At 38.1% G+C, this 25,139-nt stretch overlaps 1 protein-coding gene across 8 annotated transcripts in view; it reads right to left on the bottom strand.

Moving 5' to 3' along the window:
• ARHGEF3 (Rho guanine nucleotide exchange factor 3) overlaps nt 1–25,139 on the bottom strand; it is a 117,958-nt gene that overhangs the window by 25,675 nt on the left and 67,144 nt on the right. For 2 of the 8 annotated variants that reach the window (XM_065687415.1, XM_065687417.1), the window contains exon 1: nt 1,335–1,557. The exons of the other annotated variants lie outside the window; for them this stretch is intronic. In XM_065687415.1, coding sequence (XP_065543487.1) covers nt 1,335–1,430 — 96 coding nt within the window. In that variant the 5' untranslated portion in view covers nt 1,431–1,557. Of the gene's footprint in view, nt 1–1,334; nt 1,558–25,139 lie in introns of those variants that run through there. 8 annotated transcript variants of the gene reach the window in all.

Below are 25,139 nucleotides of genomic sequence, written 5' to 3' on the forward strand. Positions count from 1 at the left end.
CTCGCAGAAAACAGCCTGAAAGCATAGGGCACGTTTTATTAGTTGCATGAAACACAAACTGTAAGATTATAAATCCAGAACAACTGTTTGCACATTGTAATTTTGATGGATCACATGTGTTCTTAGATACTTCCTCATGCTCTAAGCTTTCATTGAGACGTCTTCTTTGAAATTTGACTATAACCGAGCTGCCCTTCCTAACTGTGAGAGTGCAACACCCCAGCTCTTCAGATTTGACAATTACATTCATTCACAAAAATCATTCATACAGTAAAGGCTAAAACCATACTTCTTTAATACCATAGTTAGCAAAATGAGCATCCCAAGAGAACCGTACACAGACATGCTCAGGGTGTTAGTTTTCAAAAACACACAGTTGAAAATTCCCTCTCATTTACTGCAATAATTATATCCCTTTCTGTAAAACGGAACAGAAAAACAAGAGTGCAGCATCTTATTAGCTCTCAGATAAAGCATCATGATTAAATAGGGTCACTTAGATAATTTTATACTTCAGATGCTGGAAGTAATTAATCTTTGATGCAGTTGTATTAACTGCACCCAATTCAGTAAGTTGTCTTCAAGTTACTCAGCAAGCAAGACCAATGGAGCAGCTATATATTTAAGTGGTAAAAACTTCCAGAGGGAAATTCTATCCTTTCTCCAGCACAGCCAGGCAGAATCCTTCAGGTCACTGTTTTCTTTCCAAACCAGCACACAGAACATTAACCTGAAGTATCGAACATTCAGGAACAAACATTTGTTCCTGAAACATTCCACCAATGTGTGAGAATTTTTTGCAAGCGAGTATGTTGAGTTTGCATTAATGAGTTTTAATGTCACCAAAAAAAGACTTCCTACTTTTTAAGAAATAGAGGAGTCAACCTGCTGACATAGGGCAGAGTTTTCAGTTAACTGTATTACCGGATTAACTTCTTGGTTTATTTCTAATGAGGAAAAGACCACTTACACTTTAAAACACAGTTTTACAGATTCCCTCTTGGTTCCTGCGTCAGTTTAACAGTTTGTAAGCAATAGTTAGCCCTGGATTAAAATACATATAAATACCTCAAACTAAAGATCTAAACCAGGTATTTCTCAATTAGCTACTTAAAAGATTAATCTGCATTCTTAAAGTGACAGAAGACAAAAATCTCCATTCTTTGCTCCTTGCCTTTATCTCAGTATGTAGAGAAGGCAGCAAAGGATGCCTCAGACCAGGCATCTACACACAGAAGGCTATTTTCAAAGCACGTTACTTTTCCCCAAAGCAATGCAGATCACAGCATAAAGAAAAATAAAGCTGGCACCGCGTCAGCAGTAGATTAAAGTACCTCCGTCTCTTTAGCTGGGCTGGTCACCGGCTGCACTTCCAGGGCACAGTTTGCCCTCTTGACGGAGAGGTAAAAGGGATAGTCCTTGGCCACCATCGTGGCTGCCGGAGGCGCGGTTTCGGGGGTCACCGCTGCTTCTGTCCGAGCACAGGACCCAAGACGAAGCCGAGCCGCCCCTCACGGCACCGCACCACCGAGCTGTGCGCACCGCAACACCCGGCGGCACCTCCTGAGGGCGGGCGGGCGCGGGGCGGAGCCACGGCGCCGGCGGGAGGAGCGCCAGGGGTGCCCGCAGGATGCTGCGGCCGGGCCCCCTCACGGGGCCGCCGGAAACCCGAGTCCTCTCGGGGTGACTGCAGCTCGGTCACGGCTGGGCTGCTCGGCCTCCGGCAGAGCGCAGGACAGCCCGGCGACCAACAGCCCCAAGTGGCACAGCAGTCATGGCCCAAGCACAGACTGGCACTGGAACCTGCCTTCTACGCGCGCGGCTCCTGCTCATGGGAGAAGGAATGCTCCATCCCTCACGTTGTGCTGCCACAACATACAGCATTGCTTACTGCCTTTTCCGTTCTTCTTCCCCCATATTGTTGCTTTTTCCTGTCTGGCAAACTGGAGTTTTGTTTCTTGTGTTTTTAAAGTTCCATTTTTGTTGCTATTGTTTAGCCAAGGAGCTCCCCTGCCCGCACCCCTCATTGTAACAAGCTGAGAAAGTGGAAAATACCTTTGCCTAACCTATCTCAGAGGCCATTTCAGTGTCTGTGCAGCCAGGCAAATTCTCTTTGATGTCTACCTTTGGACAAAGGTAGTGAAAATTTCCTGAGAAGAGAGAGGAAGCATTAGGGGTCTGTCTGCAATACAGGATTGATCTGACAAAAACCATGTATGGGAGACAAGGAAAAGGAAACAGAGAAGGAAGCTGGACACAGGGAGGAGGGAAGGATATTCTCAGCCAAAGGGAAACAGCACAACCAAGAATAACTTCACAGATCTTGAAAGAAGTCTCTCACACATAGACTCCTATGCCTTTTCCAGAGTAACCACAGTATAGCCAGACATACTATCTGCTGTCCTGCTGCCTGTTATATAGACCCCCCCATTCTGTACTAGTCTGCCCATAAAACAAAAACCCCACTAGTTTCCCAACACTGCAATTCCTGGGGAATTGCTAGAACAAAGTTGAAAATCCTTCTAGATGTTCAATTATTCTAGAAGAAAACACGACCTTTTACCATCCTGAATGTTACATGTAGTATCACTTCATCAGAGGGGGATGAGGAGAATACTTAAGCAGACAGGAAATTTCAGAGAAGAGAGAGAAATCAGAGCAGGTTTGATAAAGTATCTACAAACCATGGGTAACAGAGAAAGTAAACCGGGAATGATATTTCACTGCATTCAACTAGAACGGAAAAACACAGTGCATCAGACTAAACCAGATGGTGACAGATTCTTTGTTATATACAGCAGAAGCATTCATCACAAGATACTGCTACGAAAGCTTCTCAAACACAAGTCTTTTGCTACTGGGACAGAGTTTTGGGGAAGTATTATGACAGGCTATTTCTGTTCTGTACTCTTCCCTAAGCATCTACTGCTGACCACCACTGGAGATGTGTTATGAGCTTAGACCGATCTTTGCTGCAACCCTCTTCCTTTCCATATTTCAAAACATATGAAAAGAACGTAGCATTTCATTTGAAGATTACCCGTTTTACCTGAGAACTTCTGAAGCTACAAACAATTACTTCATTCACATGAACGTGCATTCATTTCTGAAAGTCTCCCTTGGTGTGACATTCAGAGGACATACCTCTGAGTACAACCTGTAATGGTGGATGGTTTCTTCTCACATTTCAACCACATCAAAACACCGACACACACAGGTTATACAGAATGGTCAAGAATCTCCTGAGAAATCTGCAGCTGCTCTTTAACCATTTAGGCCCAAGAAACCTTGATTTCAAATACCATCTGTGTATGTTTATGAATGTTTATGCTAACACCGCTTTAAAACTCAGCTTCACTCAAATCAGTTAGACAAAATGCCTTCAGGGCTTGCCCTCAAAGCATTCTAATCCTGTAACATGCTTCACAGCATAAAGAGCACTTCACACAGAACAAGAGTGTACCGGTTTGCAGATTGAAATAATGAACTTTGGTTTATACACATAAAAAAATATGCCAAGATTCTGTCATTTCTCCATTAATCAGGCCAGTACACTTCAGCTTGACCAAGCTTTCTTGAGAAACAAGAGGAAAATCTGTCTTAAGACTCAAAAATAGGCAGGACCTTCATATCAGTAAGCTTCAAAGTATCTTGCACCTACAAGGTACACTTCAATTAATGTCTAAACCAGGATCTATTTGACTCTTTGGATGTTTGCTTACTTCACCAGAAAAGTGTAACTATGGTTTTAAAACTGAAATTGGGACCTAAAGTTCATGAGGAATAGCACCTAACTTTATAAGCACCATATTATCTGATGGAGTAACACAATGGTACAATTTCAAACAATTATCTCTTCCAGAGAACTGAATTTGTCTGTGGGATGCTATGTGCATTCCTAATCAAAACTAGGTTAGTTAAGCCATGGCACTAAGACCCTTCTGTATTGTGTATCAAAACCCAACATTTGGAGCCCATTCGGAAAGATCTTACAAACTTAGTCAGAACTGATTTCCATTTACATTCCATTTCCACATTAATTTAGATAGCAGTAGTCACTGTAGTGTGTGTATATGCCCGCCCACCCAAGCAGAAGCAAATGTCAGTTCATAAGCTCATGGCTGAAAGACTCTCTAGTCAACTCCGGTTAACAGCTGGAGAAGTAAAGGTTTCAGTGATACCACTAAGGAACCTTGTAAGACTGGAGCCAGTGAGTCCACTCATCCAAAAAATTAGACTAAAAATGTACCCTAGCAATACAAAACATGGATCTGAATTGCCAGCTACCAAGCTACTTTCAAAAAATAAACTAATATACAAGAAAAACCAATGCTAGTGACTAGATTGCACAGCAGACCAGTGCATCAGTTTTCCCGTTTCTAGAACTGGGTTTTGTTTTTTTTTTGTGGGTTTGTTTTGGTTTTGTGGTTGGTTTTTTTGCTCCAAAGGTGCAATTTAGTCTGACAGATACTTATCTGTCAGGGAGAAGTAAGTAAACTATTTGTTAACTCTGGAAAGTAGTGCTTAAGAAAGGTTTCTACCACTGCTGACCTGGTTTTGGAGTGAGGTTCACTGACAGAGTTGTTCTGTGGCTGTCTTGTTCACATCAATGCCTCTAGTTAGCTTCCTCACACATTGAAAACTTAATACTGAAGCAATTATTGCAAAAGCATCTGCCTGCATGGCAAAGTCCTTTGAAATATTTAGGTTTTGAACCTTAAAATATCTTCATATGTGGCTAGTATTCCTTTTCATCTCATGCTAATCTTTGAGATTCATATGGCTTTGATCAGTCATTTTAAAATTAAAATGCAGTTGATTAAAGATTTCTCAAAGGATCCAAAATACAACTGCAAAAGAACATAAAACAACAACAAAAACCCCTGATTCCTTTTAAAGGACAGTTAAGAAGCCATTATGCTAAGCAGTCACAAAAGCACTGAAACATTTAATCTAAATGTTTAAATAAGGAAAGGCCCAATGGAGCTAAGAATCTTCAACCATCAAAGTCGTGGGCTTTAAGGACTTCAGTGGAACAGAAAATCATCAATTGAAGCTGAACTGTGCTAAGAAAGAAAACCCACAAATAGACTGTTTAAAGATTTGAGATGATGTTTTTGTTGTTTTGTTTACAACATGACATGTTTACAACAAAATACATGTTTTAACATGATCTCTGCCAACACGATTTAACTGTCCTTGGGGCAAAAATGCAGAATCTGTGATTAAACAGAGTTGTCTACACTCATATCTCAATTACCTCCTTTTTCCTGATACATTAATGCTAGTGCTTTCTCCATTAAAAGTCAAAATTTGTTTTGCCGAGCTGTTAAAATAATAAAATCACATAAATGCAATTATTTTTTAGTAAAATACTCTTATGCCAAGAAAATAAAAACTCTGAACGCCTGTCTACCTGCCTCTGGTTTTCTTCCCTCACCCAATGTAAAACAGACCTTGGCTTAGTTTTGGTCTGTGTCTGACTCTTATGCCTAAGAAGCCACCTCACCTTAGTTGGAACAATTCAGTCTAACTATCTGTTTTCTTAATTACAACTAACAAAGCAAAAACAAACCCAGTAACTATTTCTCCTGTGGTCTGTATTTGTGGGAGCTTTCCTTTTTCATCTGTCATTCTGATAACTTAGAAATATTTCGCCAAGAAAGTATCTATGCCTATGTGACAAGTTTCCAGTAACAAGACAAAAATTAAGGAAAGGTATAATGCTTGAAAAATATCCAGCCAACCAACAAAACTAACTGTGCTATCACTGTCATCTTCTGATACTCTATATTCCCAGCTGATTTTAAGAAAATTACATTAAGAACAATGAGCAGACCATTTCCTTTGTTTCCAAAACAGATTAACTGCTGTAAGAATATCAAGTTATCCAGTAGCCTCCAGGTCACATTGAGTAGCTCTGCTGTCCAGCTAAGTTACTCCATATTTATGGAACAGTCTGCACTTCATGAAGAAGTACATATATCTATATATATGCATGTATGTACCTATCCTATGTATTTGGTTTCACAAAACAAAAACAAAAAAGGGAAAGAGGGGAAGGGGAAGAGGGGAAAGGAAACCAGCAGAAGCCACTGCCCAGGAGAGGTACCATTTCACTAAGAATATTCAAAGCAATTACCCTACTATTCCTACCATCCTGAAATAGACAGTGAAAGTTAACCAAGCTTATGCTACACATAAAGCAACGATTTCACACTTAACTGCTCAACACAGAATCACAGAATGGTTTGGGTTGAAAGGGACCTTAAAGATCACCTATTTGCAATCCGCTTGCATCGGGCAGGGACACCACACACCAATATCTCTTCAGGGTAATCATTAGGAAGCTTTCCTTTCAGAAAACAAGAGTAACAACCAAACACCACAACCACATGCAGACAGCCAAAAGAAAACTTCTGAAGTGGCCATTTCAACCAAACATTATAAATCTGTATCTGCGTGGGAGCTGAAATGCAGAAACACTGACAGTGATGAGTGAGAGTGGGCTAGGAAGCACATAAACTGCTAGATAAAGGGTATTTTTCAGGCAGTTACACAGCTGTTCAAAACTCTGCAATCTCTTCATTGCAAATACAGCTTGTACACATGGTAATAAAGAGTTGCAATTTACTAGGTAATAAATATTAGGAAAAGGCCACTTGATTAAACACACTGGTGCTAAGAAATTCCAATAAAAATATGATTACAGAGTGATTACTATTAAAAATGTGCTCTCAGAAACCACAGCTGTAGTTTTCCCAGGTAGAGTCCTAATCCTGGAAAATCAGTGCAGAACAAACACAGACATCTCTGGGGAACATCTGACATTACAAAACTGAACCCCAAATTTCTATTCTGTCTAGATTCTTCATTTAAAGACTACCTTTCATATGACAGTTATTTGTGCAGCTTATGGAGTAGACAGAGAATGAGAAAGTTATGTTTCCCCAATGTTATCATGGGCTGTGCTATGGGATTTGCAGCCAAAATGCCCTGAACTATTCCCCCAATTTTTATCAAATACAATAAATAGCAGGAATCGTCACTGTCTTCCACTGTGAAGGATGGCTATTTCAAAATACCACCTTTAAACTGAAGTATATTCGTGTTGCACTGATGGGGAGACACAATTCTCATACAAAGAATCATGAATGTTTTATTGTATAACACACATCCAGCTTGTAAAGCAATCTGCAGGCTTTCAGAGGAAGACACACATAGATTTTTTCTTCAAATAAACATGACCCGTGGAACAATTCTGCAGAGGAAAACAAACAGATGAAACAACCTGCCAAGTTGTTTTATTTTGGTTGGGCTGTTTGCATTTTGCTAAATTCATGCAGCTTTTGATAACTACAGGAAGTACCTTGCAGTTAAAGGATGCTCTCTAACAATTGCAGAAGCACTCCCTTGTTGGCTTCCATTAGGAAAACAATAATAACCCTTTCTAAAGTGCACCTCATTCATATGTAAATACTGTTAGGGTGACCAGTCCATAGCTCAAGACTAAGGATGTCCCATCGAGGAAAATGAGGATGGATTCACACTTCTCCACCCCTCAACCCCACCCAGCAGTGCAAACTGATTACACAGCACAGTGGTCCCTGGTGAGGGATGTACAGGGCGTGGTGAGGCTGGATAAAACGGCCCTTCACGGGAAACACTTGTAACAAAAGAACATGGTTGAGTTGTCAAGTATTCTTCCATCAGGAGAGCAAAAAGGAAGAGGTGGGAAAGACTGTACTTAGTTATTGATAGGGGTTTTAAACAGCCTGTCAAGTTCTGAGGAGAGTGCAATAATGACCCAAAATGTAGTGTCCTTTTCTGAAATTCTACATTGAAAGAGGCATTCAAGGGAAAGAAAGTTACTGGAACTGCTTGTATGATGTTTAAATGAGGTTAAATGCAATTAAAATACTTTTGCTTAAGTTACAGGCAGTTTTGAAGCAGGAATTCCTCTCCAGAGGACTCCTGCTGACTGCAGAATTGAGTAACAAATTTCTTTGTAAGAAATCATTGTCTCTAATGCAAAGAAGCAAAGCACCAGAACTCACTCAATGGTGGAAAAGCACACAGGTGCAAGTAAGGACAGGACAGGGGAAAGGCTAATTTTTCTCCTCCTAATAGCTATAAACTGTTAGCTCAGCTTAAGTTGTTTCATGAAGTCATACCCGAGGAATACTATCAGTATTTCAGTATTCTGGATGAAAGTTCTGGATGAGAAGCTTTATTTATTTATTTACAAAAACAGACCCACCTATTAATTTCCATAACAACCATGCACTGTTAGTCATCATCGAGTCATTTTTGCCAATTTGAGTATCTTGAAATTAAGAGAACATCTGCACTTCTTGAATAAATATTTAGAACACAGTCCTTGAGACTGATTTCATGTTCTCCTGAGCATGATACACTCTTTTCAAGGTCATAGCCAACGAGATGGCAGCAGTGTTTTTAAACCCAAAATTAAGCAACTTACAATTCTTTGACATTATGAATAGATACAATTGATACATTTTGACATTATGAATACATAGATTACAAGCTACCCGTGCAAAAGTGTGATAATCAAGCAAAACAGTGATACTATTAAGTGCTTTACAAACAGTAAGAACAGTCTGGTATCTCAACTACAATAGAGCAATCTTGAATGCTTGCTTTTGCACTACAATACTCACTGACAATCCAGTGCAGAAACTCTCCACCCATTTAGTCTTGAATAGAGTTTTAGAGATCACACAATGCCTACAGTACTGCAATATTCCACTACTGTGGTCCATTAATCCTTTTAGGTATGCTGTTCAATACCCATGTGCTACGACATATTGTATTAAAAAAAAAAAATCAGAAAAATGAACACAAATTAAATAATCTTTCTCTTGCCCACATCCTCTCCCCATGAGGGGGGAGGAAAACCATGGTATAACTTCAAAAAGAAGTGTCCTTGCAAAAACTGATAATACATCAAGAAATGATGGAACTAACCTACTCCCAGTACCAACTGTCCTGTAGACGTATGACCTTAAAGATGATGTGGCCTTAAGCAACAATGTGACTGATCTTTAAGAGACAGTTGAAATGGAACATATCTCCAAACAGACACCACCAACTCACACTAGAACAGAACTTCTTTGTTTATACCCTTTGATCAAGAATCAGGGACTCATCAACCCATTTCCAGGAATGTTTGACTTCAGGTTACAACAATGTTTTAAAGTTACAAAATAATTATCTTCCCAAGTGCAAATAGAATGAAGTAATCCCGTATGATACAGAAGTTACTATAACAAGTTTTTATTGGAACAAAAAGATAAATAAGAAACAGTTTTCCAGCATAGTTTTCTTGGGTCAACAATACTAACTACCATTTCTGAAGGCTGTCTCCTCTCTGGTCAAGTTGTTAACTAGAAACTGCTATCTGTCAAAAGGATCAAGTACAACTTATTTTTACATGATCTCCACTATCAAATCTGCAAGCACAATCCACATTAAATGTTCCATTTCCCAATGACTATGCATTTCGGACAGGTTCCTAACAATCACAGTTAGCATGGTTCCCAAAATAGCAGAGATAGTTCATAACTGAAAATGGAAAATAAAATCTAAGAAAGTGACTCCAACCACCACAGATAAAATATTGGTTATTATTTTAGAAGTCAAGAAATACATCAAAATTGCATCAGAACTTTTCCATCTACCAATCTTGAAAACATTGCAGTTGACCAAACACAAAAGCAAGATTATATATTTTGGCAAACATTCTGATTTCACTATATAATTGGGTTTGGTCTTAAATTACATGGATGTTAACTATTGTATCTTCAAATCCTGCAAAAACATGAACAGTCTGTCCTCTTAAGACCCCACTAAATAGTAAAGTGCTAACATAAGAGACTTTAGAACAACACGAGGAGACATATATGAATGCATAGCTATAAAACTATATTGTTCTTATGATGCATGTTAAACAGAAAATAGAGCAAACAAAATAATAAGGAGGTGGTATACTTTTAATAGCAGGCATTGGTTTCAGAGTGTGAGATGCTCAACAGCATTCAAGTATGTTCTGATCATTATGTGACTTTTGGAGAGTGTTCTTCTGAAAATATTGGGGGGGGAGGGAGGGGGAAGGGGAGAGAGCACACAGATTAACAAGAATCAAGTTAAGAATGAAGGCTACTAGACCAGACAGGAACAGGAGGGAACCACTTCAATGGCAGAATGATTTCTGGGACTGGGATAAATAATTTATCTACCCTTTCAAAAGTCTTTGTAGTTTGTTTGATGCAAAATATAAGTTGTCAGAGCAATGCAAAGAGCAGCACAGCATGGTCAAAGTGAGCACCTAGGAAAATGGCTTTTGTAATAACATTTGGCTATATACATGAAGGCAAAACTGGTTTTGCTAAAGACAGAAAAAAAAAAAGATTATTGCAATAACCAAAATACAGTGTAGTAAGATCCTGAAGGAGAAATGTACTGCACAGAGAGTGGGGTGGAATAAAAAACAAAGAAACCAAAACTAAACTTGCAGCCATCCAGAACTGCTAAGGTAGGCTGGAGCAAAGACATTGTCACATGTAAAAGCTGAAAAAGTTAAAAGGAAGTAAAAAGTGCAACAGTGATAAACCCCATGTTTTTACAAGCTGCAGGATACAAGGCCTTCATTTTGATTTCCAGTAATAATTATTAATTAGAAACATGATGCATTCCAGCGCTTGTATACTTAACTTATTCCACATATGATACTTGAACAATGAAAAGTACAATCAAAGTACCAAACCATTAGGAGAAAAAGCAAGATCAAACAGAGTGCTGGCATGTGAATATATTGCAGTAAAGCTGAAGAAAAAAATGTTAATCCTTATCTTATACTTTAAGCACGATGTCTGCTACAGGTGTTCTCGGTGTGCTCTGCAAGCTCTGCAAGCTCTTCCTGAATTGACTACTCCACTGCTCCCTAAACCAAACAGGACAGGGGAAGACAGCACAGACTGGATATTCAAGACGACCTAAGGGAGTTGCAGTGATAATCCACAAAGAAAAAACCTAAGTGTTTAAATCCTATGAAACATCCAGCCATTGCACTGATGAATCAAAACTGAAAGGCTTAAAGAACAGCTTCATAAAAGCATAGCTGTATAATAAAGATCGGAATGCACTTCATATCTGGAATAGGAAAGCAGGTATGTTATTACATACTGTGCTCTGGAATTTGGTGGGTTTGTTGTTTGTACAAACATTTAGAGACTACCTGCTTCTGTGGCTTATTTTCATAATTGCTTCCTCTAAATCTGGTGTTTGTATTAAAATAAAGGATATTATCCTCCCAAAATGATTGCTATTTTACCACAATAAGAATCTATTTTGTTAGTTCAGGAAGTTACATTTATTTTAGTACGTGCTATCTAACAGCAGATGTGCATTAGAATGTGTCGTTGCAGAATATATTAACCACATCACATGAATAAGCCAAACAGCTGAAATAAGAAGCTACAAAGACCTTTTTGAACATGAGCAGCCTCCCTGATCTCTATGAAACTAAATCACCTGTCTGATATTACTTACACATATGGGAAAGATACAATAACAAGGCAATAGATCTTATGTTAAGGCACAGTCTGATGCCTTGCAGCAGTACACTTGTCTCACAACTGCTACCTACCCTACTAGCCCTCTTTTCTTCCTTTTTCCAAGTTATACATTTAGATCTATCTATATACATAGCTATACCTACAGTACATCTACAATAAAATTATGACATAGATATCTCCCCAAGATACAAAAGCTCGCAGGGTGTAAGGGAAGTTGGTTTGCGGTGTTCCAGTTATTTCATCATTGCCTGCCTTTGCATGATTTCTCAACACCTACAACATCCGAGCTGCAAAAGCCTCTAATCAGCTTCTGATCTAACATTTCCATCAGAGCTGCAAGATCCCCGCACCCTTTTTAAGGTGCAGTGGAGTTAAAAAACCACCTTTGCAGATTTTTATGTTAGTATCCAGACTACAAGAAAGCAGTTTTGAGCGAGATACTGCCAATTTTCCAAAATAATGGTAAAAGAAAGAAACCCAATTAATAAATTACTACGAAGACACGTATTTCCTGAAAAAGGAGAAAATAGAAAGGGGGAAATCTTTAACCCTAATGAATCCATCTGGATTCCATCTTTGGTGTTTAGAGATGAGCAGCTTTCATTAGGACTTCAAACCCAAGTCAGTAGGAAAATCTCACCAAACACCATGCTGAAAATTGACATCAGAAATACCATACAATGTTTCTCATCCTCTGTCTAACGTTACAGAAGGGTACAGTACAAATCCAGTTTTGCCTTCTGACCATGATATACCCATGTACAGATATTTCTGTACATTTGCTAGCAAGTGGGCTCAAGAGTCACACGTTCTTTGCAAATAAAAGCTAAGCAGATTTTACTGGTAATCCCCAAACTACTGGGACTGGGGACAACAATATGAAGCCAGTGCTATGCTCACCAACACCTCAGGCTTGTAATTAGGACTTTTTTTTTACCCCTAAAGATTGTATGGCTACAAGAAGCATTAAGGTGCTCTCAGGGACAGTGCTATCTGCCATCCATAACCACACAAGATTGGTTTAGACCTCTTTTCTCTAGTAATTAACAACAGCCATGCTTGTGAGGTGACCAATAGCACTGAACAGTTCACATGACACACAAAAAATTGAGGAATGAAACTCAATATCCCACCCAGTATTCACCAGTGGAAAAAGGCAAGGATACTAAAAAAACACTCCTAAGAGATAGATAATGTATTTGCTTACAGTTTGAGATTCTCATCATTTTGCTAAATAGCTTTCCTTATGTGAATAAATTCCAGTATCTAAGACCACAGTTGCTTTTCTACTGTACTCAGTTCTTATAGGATGAGGATTAGGTCTTGTTTGTGAAACTGGGTGGAAGTTTTTAATGGTCGTTTTCAGGAAGCAAGCATCTGTTTTTTAATCCTGTTCCTTCCTAAACTTGCTAAAGTTGGCCCCAAAAATGTATCAGGAAATAACTGGAGGATGAGGGGGATGGGGAAAGAAACTTTAAAGACACCTTGTCTTAATTAAAACTAAAAGTGTTACTTCTTCCTGTTCCACTGAGTCACGTATAGCTCTACATATTACACCTGACAGGGGGAAGGGATGTGTAAGCATCACCAATAGGTTCCTATTTCAGCTGCCTTCTGTAATTGGCAACCTGGAATTAATTAATGAAGTGGAACCAGCCTGTACTTGAATGCAGCATACAATTCAACATGGCAAGCAGTACAGAAAGGCATTGCTGCTTTAATACTTTTTATTGCTACAAAATGTGGAAAGGTGAAACAGGAAAGCCAAATGCAAATGAACAGATGACAGTGCCCCTAGCAGTTGTTTTTACCATTTGGGTCTCCCAGGCAGCTGCTAAGCTATTACCTGAATAAACAGGTACAGTAAGAGTAGTTGTCCTACTTAATGAACAACAATCTTTGCCTTCTATAGTCTTTTTGGTCTTAGAATTATTTTAAATAATCTGTCTAAAGCCGTATGATTCATGGGGCTGTTACAAACAGTCTCAGCTGGAACCTCTCAGTACACAGAATCAACATTTCAACTGCTAATTCAGCTGGAAAGCCAGGGTCAGGAATGCCATCAGCTCGGTGTACTCACTGACTTAGGACAAGAATGTCATTTCTGTAACCTTGCTTCTCTATGAGCTCTTAAGGCTCAGCACAAGCCACCTTCCCAGAGATTAGGCCAGATATTTAAGTGCTGTATTTTAAAGAACAAACAAACAAAACCAAAAACCGCAACAAAGTTATTTTGGGAGCATTTCTTCCCATTTATTTTTGTTGTTAAGTACCATCAATCTTGTAAAAATAATTCTACTATCCTGAGTCTCAAGGTGTGTGCCTCCCCATCATCATTCATAGCCCCATCCCCACTTTGGTTTTTTTTAGCCTAAATAAATGTTAGAGAATCTCTACTGTATGTTCTGGATTGTTTCTCTTGAATGAAGCTTCCCTTTTTAAGTTCTGAGCAAACACCTATAGCAAAATAATTTTCCTCTTCAAAACACCCTACAAATCTCTTATACTACTGCTAGAAAAGCATGCCTCCTACTTCAGGAAGGAGAATGCCAAACCAAATGAAAAATGATGGAAGAGAGAGTCCAGGATGGAAGTCGTATCTGGAATAAATTTTAGAATTTGGGAGATCCCAATTCTGTGTGTTCTGTTCCAGATGTTTGAGTGTTTTTTTCCTTCCTGAAAGCTTCAGTATAAGGTTTGCTTTAGCAGTTTAGTGAGATGTCCATCATGACCAGGATCCTAACAGCTCCTTGTGCTCCTAAACTGGTCTGGGAGCCCTTGATTATACTTGTAAATATATTGCATACTTAAATAAAAGCTTATGAGCAAAGTTTGTCTAGTATCTCATCTTTAACCGTTCTTTCTTCTCCTCAGTTAATTTTTGGTGACAAAGAGCACTTCATTAAGCAACTCAGGATTCAGAGAGATTCTTTGTGAGAAACAACTAAAAAACGCTTCTTTAGTAAGCACAGGGTTGGGTTTTGCTGATAATTTATCTCGTATAGAGCATCTGCAAAGCAGCAGGTAATTCCTTCATGAACAATGCACACAAAAAAAATTAGCACATATTAATCCTGTAAAGTCATAGCTACATCACAGAAATAGCTACCAGAACCTACGAGTGCCAGTGACTGCTGCTTATAGCAGAATTGCACTGATCTGGAGCTTCACAGACTTGTTGCTGATTCAGTTTTGCTATATATACACAGACAACTTCAAGTAGTTAATAATAATTCTATTAGAGCCATTCAAGTATATTTCAGGTGATGCCATTCCAAAATCACAAGTGCAGTCTTGGCTGGCTCAACCTTTCCATATTGGGAAATGCCAGTAACCTGAGAACAACAAATGGTTCCTTCTTTAGCTGTTATAATCCCCAAGGATAAGACCTACTTTTTCCATATAGAAGGTTCCACATAGAAGAGCTATAACAGTTTAGCTTTTCTGACAATCCTTTAACAGAAGAAAGATTAATATTGCCATTAATGATTTTTTCTCACTTCCATTTCCTACTCCTTTACCCAATAGGAAATTTTAACTCACTTTTCTGGAGTTACTTTTAAGAAATGGGAAGCTACACAAGCTATAATAAAATATGGCATAGCTTCATTACCCGTGTACCAGCAGCTATAGGTACCTGAAGTACCACAGGACAGGTTTTACAAAGGCTCTATCAATCCTTCCATTCTCACTTGTTTTGCATTTTGGAATGACCACACATAAAATCAAAAGAAAAAACCTAAATGCTGCTGAATACACCAGTTTGCTTCTTAAACTAAGGTCACTAAAAGGAAACTAGAGGATGAGAGATTTACCAGCAAATCCATCCAGCACTTGTATATTTAAAACTTTGTGGCCTGTTTAATGTTAAGAGCTGCTTTTGAAGATGTCTTCAGCCATATCTCTCATTTGTAGAAGCTTTTTAGCCTACTTAAAACAGTGAACACCACAAAGAAGTATTTTTAAAGAGCACTAAAAGCAACGAATGTGAGCAAATACATCATTGCTTACAAATGGATGAAAAATTGCTAATATGCTGACACTATTTATCTTGTCTGCTAATGTCAATAGAGACCAGTGAAAGACAGATGACAACAGTAAGAAGCACAGTGCAGCTATACTACTGCTAGAAGCAACTATTCGGCAAACAAGGCATCTCATTTAATGGAAGGGAACATTCATTCTTCCTATGCCCAGACACAGGAAAAAGAAGTGTAACAGAAATATCTCCCTCCAGGAAGCCGTGAGGAAAATTATTTTTTCAAAGGCATACCATCTTCACTTCCTGAGGAGTTAGGCAAAAGCTGCCAGTTATGCATCTGATCCCATCCATGACCAGATGCAGGTGGTATACTATTATACTAGTCTTTCCCTGGTCTTTCTCAAATGAGAATTTGATGCAGGTATTGGCTAGACAACGTTCTGGCAGACTGAGATGGGGATTCAGTTCACAGTTATCTCAGCCACGCTGTAATGGCTCTTTTTTAAAAATTTTTTTATTATTTTTAATTTTGTTCTTTTTCTTTTCTCTATGTAACAGAACACCACTGTGTTGACTTCATGCAGCAAACTGATGTCAACAGATTTGTACTGAAGTACTTCCTGGCATTGCTTCTTTCATTTGATTCTCCATTTCTTCTTCTTCATCACATCTTTCATTTGCTTCTTTCACAGCTATGCATCCTACATCAAAAGACTATCTCAACCACAGCAGGTCCTGAAAGGCTTCCACAAGCAAAGCAAGCTCAATTCCAATCACACAATGTCCTGGACACGTAACAGAATCGTAGTTTCCATTTTAATAACATTATGTGCAGCCCTTTAAATTTGAATAATTAGCTTTCTTCCTATCACTAAGGAAAAGTAAGCTCATCAGCATTTTTATAACCAATGAAAACAAGCCACAAAATGGGTGATACACGAAGTTCACATGAGAAATGCGTGCCATAACCACAAGTAATCTCATAACTTAGATAAGTACAGACCCAGCTTCTGCAACACTTCTTTGGCCATTTCCACATCGACATGGGCAGCAAGTTCATTATCCATAAACTGCTATAAATTTCATAAAGATTTAATGTGAGCAGAAAAGGGCATAAAAAGCTGCTTATCCTACTCTAAAAGCAAAAATGTCTTCAAACATCAGAAGACACAAGCTGCTTGAATTTCACACAGTGCACAGGAAGTCACTGTGCTATTCTGAGATGTAATGGTAAAAAAGAAAAAAAGTCGCCCAAAGGATCACAATTAACATGCATCAATGTAAGCAAGAAAGAAAAGATTATGGAAACAACAAATCTTCCAATACCACAATGCCCAGACAACTCTCAGCTTTATGCCTCAGAATCAACTGATCTGCCTTAAGAAGCAACTGTGGAGCTTTCATAAAAGAGGTAAAAATACTTGATCCAACTACTCTGTACACCCTGTAAATAATTTCACAACTTCATCAGTTAGATAGTCTAGTGCAGACTCTCAAAGAATGCTTCTGCTCTCATAATAAATCCCATAATACAGCTTGCCCCTTCTGAAGTCCCGTCCTGTTCACATGCTATCCCATACACATTACTGACCACCTTTTAGACCCAACAATAGATAAACATTAGATAAAACCTTCTGATTTAGACACTGACAGACCCAATACAAAGATACCTGTAAGTAATAAATAACTGCATATGCCTATTAAAACTTGCAACTAGTCTTTGTTGGTATTTTCACACAATCAGGGTCCCCAGGCTAAAATCAAATGTTTCTGGAAGAAATTCCGTCAACTTCACAGGAAGGAGAAAAGTTCTGCCAGCATCTCCCCCTCCAGCAAAGGGCTTGTATTTGTGTTGTTAATTATTGCAGGTCTGGAAGAGTAATTAGCTTCATTTATGTTTAAAACTCTTCAGAAAAGGCTAAGTAATACACAGCCAGTTTTAACATTTCAATGAAGAACTAGCTTGTGACACAGAAAAGCAAAATCATAGAATTAGAACTTTGGGCTTAAACAGGTAAATTGTATTTCCGGTAACACTGTGGATACTCTTCGTAATTACCAGGGCATCTACATAACTTACTCTTACACCAGTAGGAACACATTAATGGTTTATGTAATATGAATTCTTTAAAGTTTTATTAATCAGTTATTTACCCACATAAAACTAAACCATTCTAAACTGCCTTAATTTTTCAGGAATATTCATTACCTTAATTCTTTTTTCTACTTTATCAAGCTGATAAGTCACTTATGCTGTAATGCTACCACATCAGCTTCACACCCAACATATATTAACATCAAGTTTGTTCCAAATGCATAAGGATGACAAATTTACTTTTCTTGACAAACATCATAAACAACACTTCTAAACACTTATTTGCTGGGGGTTTTCCCCACTCCTCGCTGCTTTTCACACCATAGCGTAAGAAAGAGGGTGCAGCTGCATAAGGAGTGAGTCAGAAGCTGTAAGCAGATATCCTTGAGCTTTCCAGATTCCACAGCTACAGGAACAATGGAATGGTCAAAGTAATTGGAAAAAAAAAAAAAAAAAAAAAACACAAAAACCAGAACCTAAGAGCTACCAAATGAATCAGGAAATCACTGCTATACAGAGAGAATGATCACCACAGCACTGCAAGATGCCCCCAGAGAAAACAAGTGAAATGTCTATGAAAAAACATATTACACTTCTCTGTTATAATAAACTTTATCGTCACCTGCTTATGTGTTCCTACACTATTCTGCACTGAAGTGACCTTGGTTAACACCCTGCACTGACATATACCCTCCCAATTGTAGGCCTCAGCAACAGCAGTGCAGAACAAGCGTCTAGAAATACCTGCATTTTGCTCACAAAGCAGCTTAGGAAAACAAACAAGAATAGTGATTTGTATTTTGCAGATAAGAATCTGCGCAAGAGAGGTCAGATGGTTCACTGGAGGTTACACAGACAACTTCAGGCTCATGCTGGAATAAATACAAGCTAAATAGACCATGTAATCTCAAATCTCTGTGCAAAACTATTTTGTCAACCTGCTTTTACTAGAAATAGAAAAATTTGTACAGTAATACTACTACTGACAAAATAGTAATAAGATTTATAGTTATGAGGCCATCTTTGTTTTTCCTGTTGTGAAGTTCTTGTTCAAGAAGTTATCTGATAATTATTTTTATGCTAAAACGCAGCCAGTTCGGAAAAAAAACCAAACCAACCCAACCAACAACCACCTCGTATAACAGGTTTCTTCAGAAGAGACAGGCAGATACAATCTAGTATTTAATAAGAATGCAGCCAACATACTGATAAAATTACTTTAACTTCCCATTTGCTGAAACAAACAGTTCCTCTTCTGATTCGCCTAACAAAAAAAATTAACCATTGCTGCATTTTACTTTTTAAAAACTATTATCTTTAACCCTTGTAAAGCAAAAGGCATCATCTGAAATAATTTTGCTTATCACTAGGCTTTGGCTACAGTGAAAAGTGTAATATAGGATCCCCTGTCCATGTCTGTTCAGTGGATTTTATAGTCTTAAATTGGTCTGAACTATCATGAAGCAGTTTCTGAAACCAGTTTGTGACCAGGAAAGTCTTTTTAACAGACACAAATAAGCTCTAGGTGGGATTTGCCTGCAGAAACAGCAGAGGCTTACAAATAACTTGCAGAAGTATCTGTAATGAGTAACTTCATTATCGTTTAATGCAACCACTGAGAGAGATGGATGGCAGAAGTGTCCTCATGAGGCCTATCCTAACCCTATGATGTTACAGAGGCATTCCGGTGTTTTTATGTACAAACTTAATTTCCTGTTACAGTTGGTCACTTCTAGAGGCAGAGCCAAAATGTAGTTGACATTACAGAAATTTATGGACTTTAAATATACAGCCATGTTAATTCAATGAAATCCTGGCTTGACTTCCATTTGAGACTTCAGTAGGGACTGGAGTATGTCAAGCACTCCCAGCAGTTACCTGGAGATGAATTGGACATCCTTTCCCCCTATCCACAGAGTAATTATAAGTAGACTGTTTCAATCAAAAGTAGAACATAACTTGTAAGAACTCAACTCTGACTAAAGGGCACACACAGCACGTTGCTTACGTGGAGCCTTCTTTTTTTTTCCCAAAAATTCTGTCTGCATGCTCCATATTAGAGATTCAATATAAAATCAAGTTAGCAATGATTTATAAACTCTAATTTTAGAAAATGCATTGGGTTATAGAATATTTATCACTATAGATCTAATATCAGTTTTTATTTTGACCCTTGAAGAAACCAAACTATAACTCTTGGCCCTTGATTCAATTTAATTACAAAAATGTAACTACATCGCCTCTGCGACTCTTCATCAAGCCAATCACCACATGCATTTCTTAACGGATATCCAGCTTCATAGCTGTCAATAACATCTAGCTAATTTCTGTTCACAAATGCCCCTGATGTTGCCATGTTGAAAATAAGCATACATCAAGTCTGATTCTGTAACCCAGAAATAATTTAAACTGAATTCAAACTTCAATTGCCTTTTTCCGTTATGGAGGAATATCATTAAGAAAAACAACATAATTCAAGAAAATAATATTCTGTATATCAAATTAGTGTAATGCAGAGATATGAACAGTGAGTGGAAAATACCACACTGCTAACCACCATCTGCCTAAAAAGTCAGTGTCCTAAAGACAGCATAGGATAGAAAAGATAATAAAGGACATTAATCAAAACCTCGCTTCCAGTATACCATACACAAAGTAACTGCTGTAGCTTAAGTGCTGGACTGCAGCTCATGTAGATGTGGCCAAGCGAGCTTAGAAGCACCTACTATAAGTAATATAATATGGTGCTTCAGACCTTAGCACAAATTGCAGATTTTATGAATACCTTCTATATCAACTCCCATTTAAATAACATCTGAAAGCCTCTCTGCTCTCCCCTCATTTTGACTGTGAATACTTTACCTGTGTTAAACTTATTGCTAATACAGCAGCAGCTTCAGTAATTCTGCCAGAACACAATGCTTCTTATGGTTACACTTTTATTAAAAATAATGATGTTTTGCTATTTAGTTGATATTTTTTAAATGCTGGCATAAGTAGATATTAAGCATATAAATATTCATATATAAACTATATAATTATTACTTATTAATGTAAACTATTCCTTTTCTATAAAATACAACATTAGAGACCCATGGGCAATACTTGTTTTCCTAAGGCTTTATTAGTTTGCCAAAGATGACTGGAGCCTACTTCCCTAAATTGTTATCTTCCTTCTCTGATCCTCATTTTCCAGTCATTTTTCAGATATAGACCCTACTTGAGTAACAGGTACTCTTTACTCAGATACTCTTTTGTCTGTAAGCAGAACTTGTCTGAACACTCTGAAGCAGAACAATCTGAACACTGTCTCTGAACAACAAAGAAACCCACCTTTGGAACCCTTAACACATACAAGATTGTATCATAGTCTTGCATACAGGCAGAGTTGTGCTGAATTTGACATGTATGTTAATTAACCAAAGTCTTTTTATTTCCATGTCCAATTTCTGAAAAGGAAAAAAACCAAACCAAAACAAAACAAAAGGGAACAATTTCCGAGGTCAGTGGATTCTTTGTACTGTAGGAAAGGCTGCTGTATTCAAATTATGTCTTGTACATGAGTTTAAATAGCAGCAGACAAATAGTTGCTTTAAAGTCACAGTGAGATACTGTTATAGTTTGAGTTAAACCATAAAGTAAGTTAGTTTTAACAATTATACTTCTGCTGAGTATGGTTGTTAATCTGGGAGATTTACTGGAACACTCAGCTAGATTCTGAGAAGCTGTTCACGTAAGTAAAGAGCCATTGTATTGCAACACTACACAGGAAGCCTGGGATCATTCCAGAAAGTGTGGAAAAAACAAAAAGAATGCAGCATAACCAGAGGTTTATACATTTTTCCAATAGCGCACTTGCAGGCCTTGTTTAATGAGCACTAGCAAAAGAATAACAAAACATAGCCTTAAGATATATGACATTACACTATTACGAATATCACCAACAGCAGACAGTGTCTCGTCTATAACAATCATATGATGGATTAATAATGGATTAAGAACAGTCACTTTATAATGAAGTTTGAATCCAGATGGAGCACTGACCACCTACGCAATAGAGCAGTATTAAGAAGTCATGCATAATTCAGACATATTGTATACATCTTACTGGGCAAGCTGGAGACCTTTTATACTCTGAACATGACACAGACCAGAATTTATAGAAATAAAATGACATAGATAAAATGTATATTTTAATTATCTCAACTCTGACAAACTGATATAGAAGTAATCCTCTCTAAGCTTTTTAAAGCTAGCTCACCATACCTTGTCAATCAAATATTATTGAGTTTATAATTAAGTTTAATTAGGTCAAAAAATATTTCTGTTAAATTGGCTCTCAAATACATAGACAAATGATCACTCAGCACCAAAAGCAATCAAAAATAATGAACTCTGATCTAGTGTATGCAAATGTAGTTAAGTCTGGGTAACTTCTTGTTTGTATTTTATATTGGGGCGCATTTTATTAACTTGCGAATAGACAGATGAGCAGTCAGACTTCTCCAGTTCAGAATGCATTAATAAATGACCATTTGAAAGAGTTTTATTTTCAGTAATGATAACTGCTCTATATAACCACAATAAATAACTCTTCTGAGGCTTTACATATGGAATTTTACCTTCTTTTTTGTTTACTTGTCTAGTTCATCATGTATCTGTTTTATGTTCCTTCTCAACAGCGAAAGAAAACAAAAGCAACTTCCATGAATTCACAACAAATTTTGCATACAACTGACTGCAGAGAAGAACTGCACACCATCGCCCCGATTCCTCTTCTGCCCAGGATTTCGCTTAAGTAAGTACAATTTTATTCAGAAAAGTGCAAGCTTTCTATTAGGCTTTACCAGCTTTTTGCTCTGGATACCTCCAGAGTCAGTTATGATTTTACAGATCAGACTCATGAGGCACATGGTATCATCTGTCACCATTACAAGATTTCAACTACTTTGCGTTACCCCTTTTGCAATGGCCATTAAAAAGACATTGCTTTTAACTACCTTGCTGAGTGCTCTATATAAAAAACTCCAGAAAACAGTGCTCATCACCGCTTTGCTTAGTGTGACATACTACCCATATATAACAGCTCAAAATTGCCAAAGAGCATTTGGCCTACATAAGCTACATCAATACTCTGTCCAAGTAGTCCAGAACACTTGGCTAGGTCCAGAACACAGCTAAAGGACCGCCTAACTGACCCTGACTGAGGAGCACAAACCTCCAGCACTACGCCAGGCTCCAAAGAAGGGTGCATAGACTGAAGACTGCTGTTTCAAAGCCTGGGTATTGCAAAACAACAAAAGCAGCGGAAGCAGCAAGGTGTGAAAACACCAGAAGAAAAAAAAAACCCGTATTGAAGTAGCTCAGAATTTAAGGGGAAATACAGTGTCTGCACAGGGGAGGAATAAAGAGAACTGTAGCTCTAAGGTGTTTTAAACACAGAAAAGTACTTGGCCCTTTAAAGCTGTCTCAGTTTCTCTGTCCCAGTTCTCCAAGCTTTAAAGGATCAGCTATAAAATCTGAAGTTTACACAAGCCATCTTAATTATATAATGTCTATAAATCAATATGCTTTTGCAAATCTAGAACATATCACCATTTTAACAGCATAAGCATGAAACGCACTACAGGCTGAGTTAACTGTATAAACTGAATAAAAGTTAAGCCTTGCAGGCAATGCCAACATGAACAAAAGCACATCAGATATTATCTAAATTTTGCTTTAAATACAGACTTAAGACTGCAGCACCCCTGTGTGTTCATGCCCTCAGCCCTCACAGTCTGCTGGCTACATCTGTCACAAGTTATCACAAACTACTTGACATTGAGGGGATTTACAAATCCACTTCTTGAAGCTGGCAATAAAACAAGCCAAAAGCAACCAGTCAGTTTCATAAGCCAGTTTATCAGCTCCTGAAGCATCAATACCAGTCCAGATCACTAACCAAATACAAAGATCAGTTAACATGCTTAGGTTACCAGTCCTTGTCCTGAGTCAGCACAGCTCCAACCACCATTTCCTGTGAAAGGAAATTCTGTCTTTTTGACTGACTCCCCTGGAAAAGCCAGGTGTGCCTGGCTATGGTCAGTCATAGAAAAATAAAATATAAAAATCTGTTTTTATAAAAAGACTGTAGACAGATGAAAATTGGCAGGAGATACACAGGTATCTTGCTTTCCAAGGTATGAAGTAATCTAGTCTTTAAATAGTTAATAGCCTCCTTCTTTGCCATCTCCCACCCTCTCCTGAACAGAGGTGCTGAACGGTTACACAAACTAGAAACTTTAGACAGTAAAAGATGGCCAGATCTTTCCACTGCAAGTACAAAAAGCAGCGTATCTGTGAGGTGCTGCCGGTGAAGCCAGCAGCAGCAAGTGCAGCATGGGACTGACAGCACTTCCTTACAGCAGCAGCTAAGTGAGCTGGAAGAACGGAACAGGAGGCATTCACCTAATTATGTAAACCAGAAAGCATGCTGCACAGGAAAGTCTAATACACTTATTTGTTAAATACATATGCTATTTAATAAAAAATAATCAATTTTATTACAGAGTCTTGAAAGATTTAGTATCTATAAAAAATTTAATAGCGTATCATTATCCCAGATAGAATCTAAATCCATAATAGGGAACACATGCATTTCAGTTTTCATATTCTTCACCACTGCCCTGGAAAATAAATGTTTTAAGATATTTATAAGCAATTTGGCACATCTTTTCAAAGATGTAAGAGAGTTGGTAGACAAAGGAACGTGAACATTTAGTTGTGTATCATGCTACAATCCAAAGACTCCAACTAATAGCAGAGCCCTCACTATGTCATTTCAAAACTGCCGTTGCATGGAAGAAAAAAGGCAGCATATTGGGCTAATTAAAGGCATCTCAGAATGATAATCACTCAGGCTAAGGATGGATCTCAGACCAGCACCATGTCCAGCAATGGTAATAAAAGAGCTGTCCAAAGGAGGTGTGTGAAAGCAGAGTAATAAACACCTACACACATAGTTTACTCTCCCAGACTTCAGAAATATTCAAGTTCAAGGATTTCTTCAGATGGATGGCTTCACTTGGTCTAATAATCTTGATGGATTTTTCATTCATGATTTGCTCCAATCTTCTTTTTGAACTCCTGCTAACCTCTGGTACCTAGAACACCCTGCACCACATTTCTGCCACTGCTTGCTAGGTGAAGAAGGAGCCCTTTTGGTTTGGTATGAATCTACAGAGAGTTTCATTTTGTGCCCTTAATCACAAGAAAAGTAATTACCTTACACTGATCATATTTCACAGAATTTACTGCCCACCATTTCTCCCCCCCCCCCCCCCCAGTATATCTGATTTCAGTTTATGCAAGTTTCAGTATGTTTGACTGCTTCTTATTATGGAAACGGTTGTAACTTTTGATTATTCTAGATACTTTTGTTTCTCCTTCTGTTTTTTGGGGGGCATAAATTACCTTGTATACA

Source organism: Lathamus discolor, chromosome 7 (genome assembly GCF_037157495.1).
Source record: "Lathamus discolor isolate bLatDis1 chromosome 7, bLatDis1.hap1, whole genome shotgun sequence".
Lineage (NCBI taxonomy): Eukaryota > Metazoa > Chordata > Aves > Psittaciformes > Psittacidae > Lathamus > Lathamus discolor.